The sequence below is a fragment of the Phoenix dactylifera genome, chromosome 5 (genome assembly GCF_009389715.1).
Source record: "Phoenix dactylifera cultivar Barhee BC4 chromosome 5, palm_55x_up_171113_PBpolish2nd_filt_p, whole genome shotgun sequence".
In the NCBI taxonomy this organism is placed as follows: Eukaryota; Viridiplantae; Streptophyta; class Magnoliopsida; order Arecales; family Arecaceae; genus Phoenix; species Phoenix dactylifera.
Window position 1 is genome coordinate 8,069,258 of NC_052396.1, and position 13,676 is coordinate 8,082,933.

A 13,676-nucleotide genomic window follows, 5' to 3' on the forward strand; every position below is an offset into this window, starting at 1 on the left:
GAAAGATGGAATAGATTGGCTAAGCCCTAATATATGTTCTTTGATATTAATTTTAAAAATAATGTGAGGACATATAGGAGTGTGTATCAAGTTTCACATAGGCTGTGTGGAAAAATCTCAAATACTTAAAAGGATCAAGATCCAATTAATAACTTCTTGCTAGTCTTTTTAGATAAGGTATTAGATTCTTATATACACTCAAAATCAACAACTATATTAGATTATTTTCCATAATACTTCTTTCTCTCCTTTTTAGTTAAACATGGAATCCTTCTATTGGTCTAAATTATCTTGCCTAGGATCGCATACAAGGTCCCAGAGATCCGGCGAAACTATGAACTATAAAAACTAAGACCCAAGGCAGTATACCATAATGCAAGATTAAAATGACAATTAATACATAAAATTATATAAAGTGTTTTAGAAAAGAAATAGAACGTTGAATTTATATTAGCATCTCTTATTCATAAAACGAACATTAGTTATAAATTTATACCAGTGATACTAGAACCTATTTATTGTAAATGAAAAAAAAAAGATGGCTGCATAGCTTCTACACTTTTTTTTAAGGAGGTTTGAACTTATACCAATGATAATAGTATTGAAAAGTTTTTAAAGAAAAAGGGTGCATGCACAACTTCCACACTTCTCTTTAGAGAAAAAAAAAAGAAGGTATTTGAAAATACCTCATACTTTATTTTGTCTTCCAATATCCCCTTTTTTTTACATTTTACAGATCGCATGCGCACATAATTCTCTAATTTAGACTCCTGCATATATGGCAAGTCCTATCAATATATACCTGATAGAGAAAATATTAGATACCTCAACCTCAAATCAGATCCCCTTTTACCACGGATGTAAGCCAAAGAAAATTATCTCGGCTACAACCGAGCAGTCAACAATCCAATATGAACTCATCGGCCCTAGTTGAATAGTCGATTGACCATAGAGTCATCGGCCGAGCATGATAATTGCCACAAGTCGACAAGGGCTAACAGTCTCAACAATCGACAGCCCTGCAGTTTGCAGTCGCGACGACATCACATTCTATGCCCCCATTAGCGCACTTTGCCACCCACATGAACTAGCACCTACACTGCGGTTGTACCACTAGCCACTATCTAGCCATCATTACACGCCACGTCGGCGTATGTAATGACAACCGGCTTAAGAGGAGTAACCTGGAGAACCTCAGGTATGCAATATATATACATACAACCTCCAGAGCGATCCTTTGCTGAAACTCTCTTTCTTTCTTACTGTTGTTCTGTTGTTTTGACTTAGGCATCGAAGGATCCCCACCGGAAACTCTTCGGTAAGCGGACTTCTTGTAAACCACCCAGCAGAGGAGACCAGCACCCAACACCTCAATCAGCCTACTCAGTTTACCTCCAGCCGACCTCAGGATCGTTCAAGCTGCACTTCCATCCCGGCCCGAATTCCATGGCAACAATACCAACCTGTCTACATCACCCAATTCCATTTATCTAAACCAAGTATTCCACATTCATATCACAACGCTCAGGTTTTTGAGGTCCGTCGAACAAAAGATCCCGTCAAATTAATGGAGAATGCTGAGCCATGGGTGCCTAATCATTTGCTCAGCCAACTACATCAGATATATAGCTGGATATTCAACAGCTACAGAGAAAAAGATGCAAGTTTTCTTATTATATATATAAAATTAATACAAGTTTTATTTACATTATGTGTATATATGCAACTTGAATAAAGCCGCAGTGCAATGGCCTTAGCCTCTACCTGCCACCAAAACTTCTTTCATCACGAGGCTTCTAGCCTTGTTGATGGTCATGAAGCAGAGGTACAAGTGTTCCTCAAGCTCATCCAGCTGCTGATTGAAGCTTGCGTCGTTCTTCCGTATCTGGCGCACAACCTCCTGGGTCAGCCGCCGCCGGCCGCCATCGTGCCGCTCGCAGCACAGCCTCAGCAGCGCAAGCAAGTGCTCGACCTCGTCGTGCAACCGAGCCACCAGCCGGCTTATGGTGTCCAGTTCTCGATTCAAGATGTACGTCCCCTTCGCTGCTGCATCGAACTGGGCCAGCACGCGAGCTAACGACCCAGCGGAAGCCAACCAGGGGGGAGCTGACAGAAACGTCGGCAAAGCTACGACGGCGACCAAAGCATGCAAGGCCATACAAACACCAAGCGCCGATGTTGAAGCGGTGAGGACGATGAGGAAGATGGCTAACCCTCGTTTCAGGTGGTTGATGCATCGTAGCTTCGCTCTCGCCTTCTTGCGGCTTGACTCGAGCCTCTTTAGGAGGTTCGCAGAGCCATCTTGCACTGCTCGGAATTGGCATTGAGATGAGCCCAACGAGTCAAAAGGACCGAGGGTCTTGGAGAGGTCGCCGAGGTAGGGATCAATGGCTTGAAGGCTGAGTCTCGATTGGCCACTGGAGATGAGGGAATTTAGTGTGGCCTTGAGCGGGCGGTATCGGAGACGAAGTTGCTCGATTTCCTTCAGGAGGAGGCCGCAGAGGAGGGAGGCATTGGCGGTCTCGGCGTAGTAGTCAGAGAGGAGGACATGGGTCTCAGGGTGGCCGTGCCTTCGAACATGGGAAAGGATTCTGGTGACCGTGGGTTGGTCGGGATCCAGGAGGTGCTCTGCGAAGAGGCGGTCGGAGGGGAGGCGAGCGGCTGCACTGCTTTCCCTCGGCTTCAATGCTGCACCATGGGCTAAGGTAAGATCCAATACGCGTGCCCAGAATTCGATGTAGGACTCGGTGCGAAAGGTGTTCGCATACTCCTCGCAGAGGTTGAAGCTTGCGGACGAGATCGGTGCCCCAGCTTCACATTTGCCTGATAAGAGATTGAACATATATATTTTAGTATGAAGTGTTTGAGTTATGAATAAACAATCTTTGCTTCTTAACAAAGTGCTGAAGTTTTGTCAAATACGAAACATTCTTTTATATAAGAAGAATGGATCAATATATATTCCGGAGTGATCCATGCTATTTAGTTGCATTCATGGTTTAAAAATACGTTCAACCCTATATGGCATCAATATTATTTGTCATTTTAATTTTTTGTTGATTCAGAAAAAGAACTACGGAGTAGGCATACCTCTTCGAGCTTGGTGTTTGCAGCTGCGAAAAATGCTGAACTTCATATGCATTTCTTCTTTCTATATACAACGTGATAAGAGCTATGAAGAAACAATGGATAGCATGAGAAAAAGGTGGTGTACTAAAAGGTGAAAAGAAGAGAGGAGATAACGAGAGAGATGCTCTTATACAAAGAGAAGCCTTCTTTCAAGCGTAAGTGCAAGCTTCAAGGTTCAGTTAAGAGCTCTCTCCTGAGTAGCCTTTCGGTTTAAGGCTAATTAAGGCCCTGGGAAAGCTTAGATTTCCCTGTCATGATGACGCTTGAATGCTTATAAAGCCCGAGACTTGGAGGAATGGCCAAGGTTTGGTGGAAGCTTGGAAGGAAGGCCAAAGAGTGGCACGTACTCAAGGGGAACCTGTGGTTGATCTCCGAAAGTTTTTGTGGCTGAGGGAGAGTATGGGGTTGTGGGACCTCCACGTACGTGAGATTCATTTGTTGTATGTTAAAGCAGGGCCGTGGGATCAATTATGAGTGGCCAGAAGGTGGTGGTACAATATATATTGGGTGTCCGCTAGCTGTGCGTGCCCGGATACGGTTCATAATTTTCTCCGTTTGATCTTGTGGATAGATTTGGTGCAAACGTGTCACATGTAGGGGGTGACGTGTGGCTGCGATGATCTTTGTGGAACCCACTGGTACCATCCAGGGAAAGCATCATCAGATGACCAAGGAACGGTATCTTGTAGAAACAAACATTTCATATTTTTAAGAATAAGAATTTTTTTACTGATTTTGTGTAAAGAAATTCTATTTCTCTGATTGAAGTGTCTTCAGAAGAAATTGTACCCTGCACCACCACACAATGCCAATCATGCGCCTTGATTCCTACGAGTCTCACTTATCATGCGCTCGTTTCGATCACGATTTATTTCTTTGGTACACTATTGTTGATGTGGTGCACGGTATAATCTCTTTAAAGAAAAAGGGACAGAGATAAAAATACATGGCATGCATAAAATAAAATTTAAAAAAATAGATGAGTATGGATAAGCCATTACTTTATGATTGTAATCCTATTTAATCTTATATAGCACTAATTTTTAAGAAAAGTAAGTGGCTATACCGACATGCTATTGGCTTACCTAATATTTATATATTTTTTTGCATCTGACTAATATCCAAATCCATGTTATATTCATATTATATCCTATATGGATATTAACTTATATCCATACTATATCTAAATTTTCACTAACTAATTTGTATTCATATCCATTTAAATCAATTATAGATCTGAATTTTTATATCTGAGTAATATTTATATTTGCATCCATATTTACCTCATAAAAATAGATGTGCATATGGATATATTGATATCGAATCTATATCCATTAATTTTCAGCCCTATCTAGTAGCCCTTGTGAGAAGAAATATTAGTTAATAAGGCATAGGTAGCAACGTACTTGAGTTGGAGCATTTTCCATCAATTTTTTTTTAAAATTCCATACTCTAGCATATAGTTTTTACTTAAAAATATTATGTTATATAAAAAAATAGTGACTATGACAAATATCAGCTATTCTTTTTTGCATTATAACAGCCATGCATTATGATAAAAAAAAAATATTCTAGAAAATAGTCACCCTTCAAATTCACAATGTCAACATATATTACTCTAGTATTCTACATGTGGAAGGTTTTAATTTTGTTGTGGGAAACAGAGATAAAGATAGAAGCGGGCTACGCCCTTGGACCTCCATTTCTTTTATTTCCTTCTCCCAGGGCAAAGATTTATAGGAAATCTTATTTATTTTATTCATTCCTCTTCTTTTTAATTCTAATAGTTATAATGCACCTGACTACTGGTAAAAAATTTAGCTATAGACTAAACTTAAAATATTTGTTTTAAAATATTTTAGATACTGATTAAACTTTACAAGATTTTATTATGTGAAACTTATTATTCTTTTTCATAAAATTATTTAAGATTTGTTAGATATATTATGCTAGTCTGTTTATTTGATATATCATGAAGAACTATAAATTCAGACTTTTAGAATCACGGAATCCAACTCAAGAAGAGTTTTCCTGGTCTCTCAGCCTTCTCAGAGGCTGACACTATTAGGATTTTCTTGTAAAAGTTTGGAGAGAAATCTAATTAGAACCATTATCAAAATTATGAATTGAAAATTTTAGCTAGCTTTTATATAGTGTAAGGATTATAATTTCATTGAGAATATTTTTATTATATGTACTTTCAATTAGAAAAAGTCCAGCTACAAAAGACATCTAAGCTGTAGAAAAAAAGTAAAGGCATGAAATTTTTTTGACATTATAATACTAAGACGTCCTTTAGAAAATTTTAGCTATAAAGAATATGAAAATAAAGTCCTATTACAAAAACTTCTGTCGTAGTAAAGATAGTAGGAAGCCTTTGAAACTCCTACGATGTTTGTTATGATTTTGTTTAACTTTCATATCCATATGGAGGGGTGCATCAAACCCCATCTTTGTTGAGTCTTTGGCAATCCATTCTTCCAAGTTAGTGATCCAAGGTGATGGTGGCGGGCATGTGTATAAATGTAAACAAAAAAAAAAGCCAACCATAAATGAGAGAAATTCATAAAAGTTTTGTTTTCAAATCCTTGATAATATGTTGTTAGAAAATAGCCAAGGTCAATGATATTTCTCAAAAGAGAAATAGCCAAGATCATCCTATATATGAAAGTAGGGGAGCCAATCTCCAGTTGGATTTGTTTACCTAGCTTGGCTCGACCACCCATGTTAGGTCAGGTTCGGATCAAGATCCCTCATCCCATCAGGTCATAGGGGTATATATATAATAAAATTTTTTGAAATTATATATTTTATACTTATATAGTGAGTGGTAGGATCCATTAGATATTGAACCAATCCTTGTGACTAAAAGAAAAACAATCAAGAATGATTGGGAATATTTGTGTTGTTAATGTACTCATTGTTAATATTGTTAATTGTGAAAAAAAGTTGATTATTCAAAAACCAAACAATATTTTTTAGTATCCATGTAACAGAAAACCTAGAATTAGGACCATCGTGCGAATTGGCTATAGTTAGGTTCAAATCAGGTACTTATGATCTATTAGTGAGTTCTATTAGGTGCAGGTCGGCAGTCCAAGGCAATTCGAGCTCATATATTAAGATTCTAGCTTGAAAACAACCCAACCTATCAATTGCCGCTCGTAACTAAAAGCATCAAGAAGCATTAGTAACATCAAAGAAGTAGCGTGCAATAACTCTAGTCATCAAACTTGGGTTCCAATGGTACTTGTCATGAAGTAGGGATTCAAAAGGCCTGGGCTCTCACTTCGACCCCCATATATATAAATCACCGATTTTTCAAGCAGTAGCTCTGCCTATTCGACACCTAAGCTTCAATTAGGTGAGAGTGGGATGGGCATTGGGTAGAGGGAAGAAATAACTCTGGATCCAATGTGTAAAAGGGTATGAATTCTACTGGGTGTTATAGCTCTTCAGCCACCATGTCTATTAGTGAAGCCTTTCACACCCTCGTAGCAGGCTGTTGGCCACCATAAAAAGAATTGGAGGCTTTCAAATAACTAAGCGATGGTTGCCGGAGCTCATAGCTGATATATGTTAATAAAAAAAAATTAGAAAACAAAACATTCTGCAAGGCTCTTGGCAGCTGAGTCTCACCATTACAGAGTATCTCACTCATATAGTCTATAAAAAAGAAGGTCATTCAATCAGCGACACTATTTCTCTTTCTTTAGATGTCTTTGATCTCAAACAAAATGCAGCCACCTGCTAAGCTTGAGATGTTGAGGTTTACAAATTGAGTCGTTATTTAGCGTAGTAAAATATCTTATGAATAAATTTGCCATTTGGTTTACATATGACGTGGAACTTTAAAATGTTCCACCAATTTTATTTTCTTTTCTTTTTTAATAAAATGGACCGAGAATTTTTGACCCGCCTTGAACCCGACCAAACGCCGATCATGCCGGCCGAAACCCTAAACCTCTGAACCCTAGTTTGTCAGCTATAATTTTGCCGCTTCCACAAAAGCTCCAAAAGTTTCTCCTCCCTCTGCACTGCTCCGTCTTCGATCCGAGCTGCGGAGATGAGACCCCCAAGAGGCAATGCCCTTCTCCCACGGCTTTTCCTTTCATTTTGCCTTCAAACCCTAGGCTCTAAATCTTTTTCACTCTCCGCCCTCCGAGTCCCAAGTCCAAATCTTGCATTCGCAACCCTGTTATGTCGACCAAGATCCGAGCTTTATATAGACGTGATTCGATTTTATCTTCGACTCAAAGCTTTTTTCTGTTGCTTGCCTTTTGTTAGATTTTTCTAGGAAACCATTTTTTTTTCTTTTTTATTCTAAAAGATTACTGGGTTTTAGTTTTTAATTAAGTGGTAAAAATGAAACCTTTCATTCAGTTTTCTGTGTGTTACCTTAATTGTTGAGGTATTCTCAGGTGGTGGGTCGCGGCGGCGGCTTCAAGGGCCGGAGCGATGGTGGTGGGGGCAGAGGACGAGGGAGAGGTGGTGGAGGCCCTGGTGGGCGAGGCGGAGGCCCTGGGAGAGGCCGACTTGGCGGCCGGGGCGGGGGAAGGGGCAGGGGCCGAGGTGGTGGAATGAAGGGTGGGAGCAAGGTCGTCATCCAACCCCACAGGCATGACGGGGTGTTTGTGGCCAAGGGGAAGGAGGATGCCCTCTGCACGAAGAACATGGCGGCGGGTGAGTCTGTGTATGGCGAGAAGCGGATTTCAGTTCAGGTGATCGATCTCTCTGTTCTCCGTTTGTTTTTGGTGCTTGGGAGTAAAAGTTCTTGGTTAAAGCTCGTATTTTTGGTTTGATTGCGTAGATTTTATCGGATTTTACCTGGTTGGGGATTTGTGTTGGCATGTATTGATTTCTAAACTTGGTTTCTAATTTCTAGAATGAGGATGGAACCAAGGTGGAGTACCGGGTATGGAATCCATTTCGCTCGAAGCTGGCAGCGGCTATTCTTGGTGGTGTTGATAACATTTGGATTGTAAGCATTCCATTTCTTATTGTTGAGTTGGCTTTTGAGTTTTTGTTGATTTGCACGTGCATGTCTGAGTTGTTGTTTTTATTGCAATGGAGATGGACTAATTTGGTTGCATGATAGATAAGAAGTTGCATAGCCTCGGATGGACCAATTTTAATTATTTTGTAGGACTGGATAAACATGTTTTCAATAAATGAAGATAATTCCAAAATATTCTAGAGTAGTCTAGGATTGTTAATCATGCTAGATACCTAGCTGATTCCTTTTAACATCTCCATTACGTAGCTAAAGTAATTTATCATACCAAATGACATAACATAACTAATTTATATGAGCCAGAAAACATAGTACAGAGATCCACACTATTATGCTATGCAGATAACTAGTTGGGACAATATGTATTGTAGATAGGTATGGTATGGATGGACACCCTAGGCCTTGTTTCTTGTTTCTTCAAAACCATCTTAAGCACCCATTCATTCAGTTTCATTTCATTTCTTTGTATTGTGTATTTTTCTCTAGGGGCCGTGAATGATAAAGTGAGAAAGAGGAGCTTTGGCTCCATTTTATGGTTTAGCATTTTATTAAATAATATATAAGAATAATATTTAATGATGGGATAAGAAGGAGCCCATGTTGTATGAAAATTTAATCATGTACCCATACCAAGCATAGAAGGAGATATGAATAAGGTTATCATATCCATGAAGACATGTATATTAATGTTTACAGTTATATAAATATGGAGGTTCGGTTTTGTTCAGGGCTTCATTCCATATTATTTTTGGTTAGGACCAGTTTATTTTATGGTTTTGTCTGGAACCCTGATATGCAAATTCGCATGCATGCATTTCCATTGTACACTTGGACCAAGAAACATTACTAGTTCATAGAAAATGAATATCATTAGTTACCAAATATGGTAATGAGTCCATTAGATTTTATGGTTTTCAGGAGACATGCTGCAAGGTCCCTTTTTCTTCTTGCTGTTGTATGTTGTATTATCTAGACACATGCATCCAGCTATTAAAAGTAGTGTTGGATATGTGTTAGACACCTGGATGCTTATCAAATTTTTTATTTGCAGCTTTTAAAAAATGGGTAGAGTTTAGACTACTAATAAGAATGAGTTTTTTTGCTTCTTAGAGATTGGTCAAGAATGTAGGTGTTTAAATGATTTTGCAAAATGTTGTTTTGCTGAAATGATAAAATCATCGAGAAATTTGGATGAGAATCATGCATGTGAGGACTTCAACGAATAATATCTTTTAACTTTTCTTGTATGTAATTTTTAATTATATTTTAGTTAAAATTATTTTTCTTGCATGTTCCCTTATCTTCTTTTTCCTCTTGTCAAGTTAGACACTTGCACACATTCCAGATCTGATTCTTGAGTCTGTTCCATCACATACCGGTTTTATGTGGTTAATAACTGGAATTATATGCATGTATATGCATGGATGGATGTGTGCATGAAGGTATGTCTATATGCATTCTTGTTTTTGCATACATGTTTGACTGCAATGGTATAGTTGCTTTAACACGTGGAATTTTGCTTCAACTTCTGCCTAGACTGTTATGCTATTATCTTTGAGTGCTGAAAGCCACAACAACCTGTTGCTCTGTTCTTGCAATGAGGTTATTTTTACTTCAAAAGTGCTTTCTTCTCTTGTTTTGCCCCCTATTTGTTTTCTAATTAAGCAGTTTGCTATATGTTTTCTAAAACTCTCTTACGCTATCCTGATTTTATTTTCATTTAAATTAAGGCTCCAGGGACTCGAGTTCTCTACCTTGGAGCGGCATCGGGGACTACAGTATCTCATGTTTCTGATATTGTTTGGCCTGTAAGTTACTTTTGCCGCATGTGCTGCTCATTTTATAGTTCTCTTTTATAGGAAAGCAATCATTTGGAATTGCTAGATTTTGTGTTGCTTCTCCATTCTAGCTTGCTTGGCAGACTGGAGTGGTCTATGCTGTTGAATTTTCACATAGAAGTGGAAGAGACCTTGTAAACATGGCGAAGAAGCGAACAAATGTTATCCCAATCATTGAAGATGCTCGGCATCCTGCTAGATACCCGAATGCTGGTTGGAATGGTTGATGTTATATTCGCAGATGTTGCTCAGCCAGATCAAGTATGTATTCTTGTATGCTATGTTGTTTGTCTAGCAGGCTTTCTCTAAGGTGTGTCTGTATATATGTAACTATATCTGTCTAATGGTAATGCCACATATATATGCTGTAAACCATTCTATCAGCCTGTGTATTTTCGTTGTCTTCCATTTCAGTTTTTGAACTCTTCTATGCCTTACTTTGAATATTGTACTATTACATAAGCCACATACATTATATGCATTCATCAGTACTATAATCATAGATTTTAGAATATTATATCGCTTGATTATACCTTACAAGCTACTTGTATTCATATCAAGATAGGTATCAGTATACATGTAGTCTGGGTACTGATACACATAATCTGTATGCATACTTAAACTTAAGCATACAGTGCGCATATTTGTGGGTGTCAAACTCAAAAGCCAATGTGACTTTATGATGTTTGGGCTTTATGTTGAAACCTTTCTTTTTTTAATAATTTCATGCATTAACATAAGTAACAGATGTTTGATATTGAGAACATTAACCATGTTTTTCATCCTACGTTTCCTCTACAGTGTTCAGTTTATGGTTCTTCCTTTTTCCACCAATAACAAGGTCTGTCTATTTCATTTCTCAAGGTTTCCATTTAACACTTACTGCAGTTCATTTTGGTGCAAAGGCAAAGGTTGCAGGCTTTGGTGCAATGGTGTGGTTGCTCCATTGTGACATGGTGCCCACAGATTTGAAACACGGAAACAACCTCTCCGCACATGGGGGTGAGGCTGCGTACCTTTGTGCCTCCCCAGACACCACAGTGGCAAGAGCCTCGGGCACTGGGATGTCTTTTTTACTTCAGTTCATACTAGCCTTTATGCATTGCCTGAGCACATATCATAGTCCTTGACTACTAAAATCATATAACTACATCCAGTAGCTCAGGAAGCAGCTTTTGTGCTCTTCTAGGACTTGCTCTAGGTGCTATTGGGGCTTGCTATAACTAAAAGTGGAAAAGCATTACTTTCAAATTAGTAATTGTGAGTTATCAGTATTTATGACCATGACTCTAAGAAAAAGCAACGAAATACTTTTCTAGTTTGATTTGTTTTACAGTAGATAACATCATTGTATATGTATTATTTTTAATTCTTTTGCTGCAGGCATTTGATTGTGCGTTTGAATGAAATTCAGTTGAGTGGCTGCGAATTTTTTATGTTTTAGTGTTGTTCATGATAGTCCATGTCTATGTAACTTTCTATATTCTTTTTCTTGACACTCATGATTTCCCATGTATGCTAAACTTTTTATATTCTTTTTCTTAACATCAAGCATAGAATGAATAACTCAGATTCCCCTTCAAGACGTCAAAATGGATGATGCAAGTTCAAGTTTTGGATGCGCATATGATTTCACTCTCCCCCCAATATCATATTATGCATATCTCCTTTTTTATTAAATTTTACCTAAATGTTTTGACATTTTGTCATGTTTGTCTGATGATTACTCAAATTCACATGACAATACTATGATTTTTTTGTTGATCCTTTTTTTATATGTTTTTTGATGTCATTTTTCCTATTCTTTTTTTTAATGTGATGTCAAGCATATGATGAAGTACTCGGATTCCCCTTCAAGACATCATACTGGATGATGCAAGCCCGAGTTTCTGATGCACATATGCCACCATTTCAAGTTTTTTCATCAGATGATTCATTATCATGCTCTCCCAGTATTAGTGCATGGGTTCTTAATCTGTATATTTTTTCTGGCATTTGGCAAAAGGTTATTACTTGATCTTCTTTACTGGATGCCACGGCATTAAGTTAAAAGGTATACTTGATCATCGTTAACTTTACAAGAAGCCTGACCAACAAGCCTTTGTTAACAAAATGTGTTTGCGGATTTTTTACCTTCCAACTGATTTGGGATGCATTGATGTTTGGGGCGTGTCTGCTCTGGGATGCTTTGTTCTTTTTGGCTCTGGCCTCCATATTCAAAGTGTACAAATTTCTGAACCATCGTGCTTGTGTTCAAACTTTAGTTTCGTTTACAGGCAAGGATTGGCACTGATGCATCTTTCTTCTTGAAGAACGTGGGTCATTTGTGATATCAATTAAGTACTGTGCTCATCATTTAGTTTAGGGCGGAACATTTAGAATGATGCATCCATAAAGATGGTTCTGATGGAACCAGATGCTTTTGATTTATAGGCATTGTTTCCTGATTCTTTGTTGCTACTGTTTTATATATACATATATGCAAATAAAATTCATGGTTACTTCACTGGCTATTCTTCAAACTAACCCTGGATCATTGAGTTATATTCATAGTTTATCTGAACAACAAAAATTTTATGAATTAGTTGCTAATACATTTACAAATTTTGATAAACACTTCTTTCAAAGTTACATGTTAAATATATCTTATGCTTTTATTATTGCTAGTGCAGCTGTGACATTTATTCTTGTTGCCAGTTCTGTGCTTGGTTTTGAATAAATAATATATGACATCGATAACTTGCATTATATATTTCTATTGTTCTTGAAATTGTTAATTTTCTTTCAAAAGTTTTGGCCAATTCTCTGCATTTTGTTTTGATTTTTTCAATATTTGTGACTGAAACTATTCTTTAATTTCCAACTAGTGATATGCTTAGTAATAATCGAGTAAGCAACTTGAGTTACAAGGATGTCTCACAATCTCTGTATGTTTTCTTTAGGCCAACTGCATTGACTCGACAGTGCCAGCTGAGGCAGTCTTTGCGCAAGAGTGAAGAAACTACAAGCAGAGCAGTTCAAGCCAGCAGAGCAGGTTACTCTCGAGCCTTCTGAGCGAGATCATGCCTGTGTTGTGGTGGATACCGCATGCCAAAGAAGCAGAAAGCGGCCTCCTAGAGGTTTTTTGGTTGGGAATCACTGCTTCACGATTAGCTGCATGCAGTAAATTATGGATATTGGATTGGTTGATACTGATACTTCTTCCTAGTGGTCTGTGTCACTGTTTCATCTTCAAACACCAAAATGGAATCAGGATATACTGATTTAGTTCAGAAATAGTGCTCAACCCCTTGGCAGTGTTGTTGCATTTAACATCTTCAAGGCATCCCATTACTTAAAATGTGCTGCATTGAAATTTAAATTCTTATGCTGTCTTGGGGTGTCTATTTCCAAATTTCAAATGGCACTAACATAGCGCTGTTCGAAGTGCTTGAGAACTGGAACAAGTCCATCTTTCAATTAAGCTTAATGTCTCTTAATGACAAGATGATTAATTCTAGCACGTTCAGTTATGTTTTCTCTGTATTAGCTAGGATTTTTATGAATGAGTAATTGTTTGTTGATTTCTCATCGAGGACAATCCTCCTTGCCAGGGAAATTTCATCTGGAGAAGACATATAGCAGTTTGCTTATATGTTAACTATAAGAGTTAAACAAATACCAAAAGAATCAGAGTAAGCAGTTGCAAAAATCTT

General features: G+C 37.9%; 2 protein-coding genes and 2 non-coding genes across 4 annotated transcripts; 3 read left to right on the plus strand and 1 right to left on the minus strand.

The window, feature by feature from the left end:
* Window positions 1–1,671: 1,671 nt before the first annotated feature.
* On the minus strand, window positions 1,672–3,363 carry LOC103710394 (UPF0496 protein 3). Its single transcript, XM_008796087.4, has 2 exons — window positions 3,091–3,363; window positions 1,672–2,823 (listed from the first exon to the last, which is right to left on the minus strand). The coding sequence occupies exons 1-2, from the start codon at window positions 3,140–3,142 to the stop codon at window positions 1,754–1,756; spliced, it is 1,122 nt and encodes a 373-aa protein (XP_008794309.2). The 5' UTR covers window positions 3,143–3,363; the 3' UTR covers window positions 1,672–1,753.
* Window positions 3,364–7,533: 4,170 nt separating this feature from the next.
* LOC103710359 (rRNA 2'-O-methyltransferase fibrillarin 1) lies at window positions 7,534–13,499 on the plus strand. The gene is given in 8 exon segments (XM_039126979.1): window positions 7,534–7,850; window positions 8,015–8,110; window positions 9,874–9,951; window positions 10,065–10,184; window positions 10,186–10,288; window positions 10,870–11,024; window positions 12,924–12,972; window positions 12,975–13,499. Coding segments are annotated over 8 exon segments (915 nt in total). The 5' UTR covers window positions 7,534–7,709; the 3' UTR covers window positions 13,148–13,499.
* LOC113462946 lies at window positions 11,531–11,604 on the plus strand. Its single transcript, XR_003386311.1, has one exon. It is a non-coding gene; the product is annotated as a small nucleolar RNA snoR60 (small nucleolar RNA).
* Window positions 11,805–11,878, plus strand: LOC113462945. Its single transcript, XR_003386310.1, has one exon. It is a non-coding gene; the product is annotated as a small nucleolar RNA snoR60 (small nucleolar RNA).
* Window positions 13,500–13,676: the final 177 nt, after the last annotated feature.

Excerpts from the sequence above, each read along its gene's own strand:
- LOC103710394 (XM_008796087.4), bottom strand. The coding sequence starts at position 3,142 with ATGCATATGAAGTTCAGCATTTTTCGCAGCTGCAAACACCAAGCTCGA. Across the intron at positions 2,824-3,090 it reads CAAACACCAAGCTCGAAGAG|GCAAATGTGAAGCTGGGGCA; the intron begins GTATGCCTACTC and ends ATCTCTTATCAG.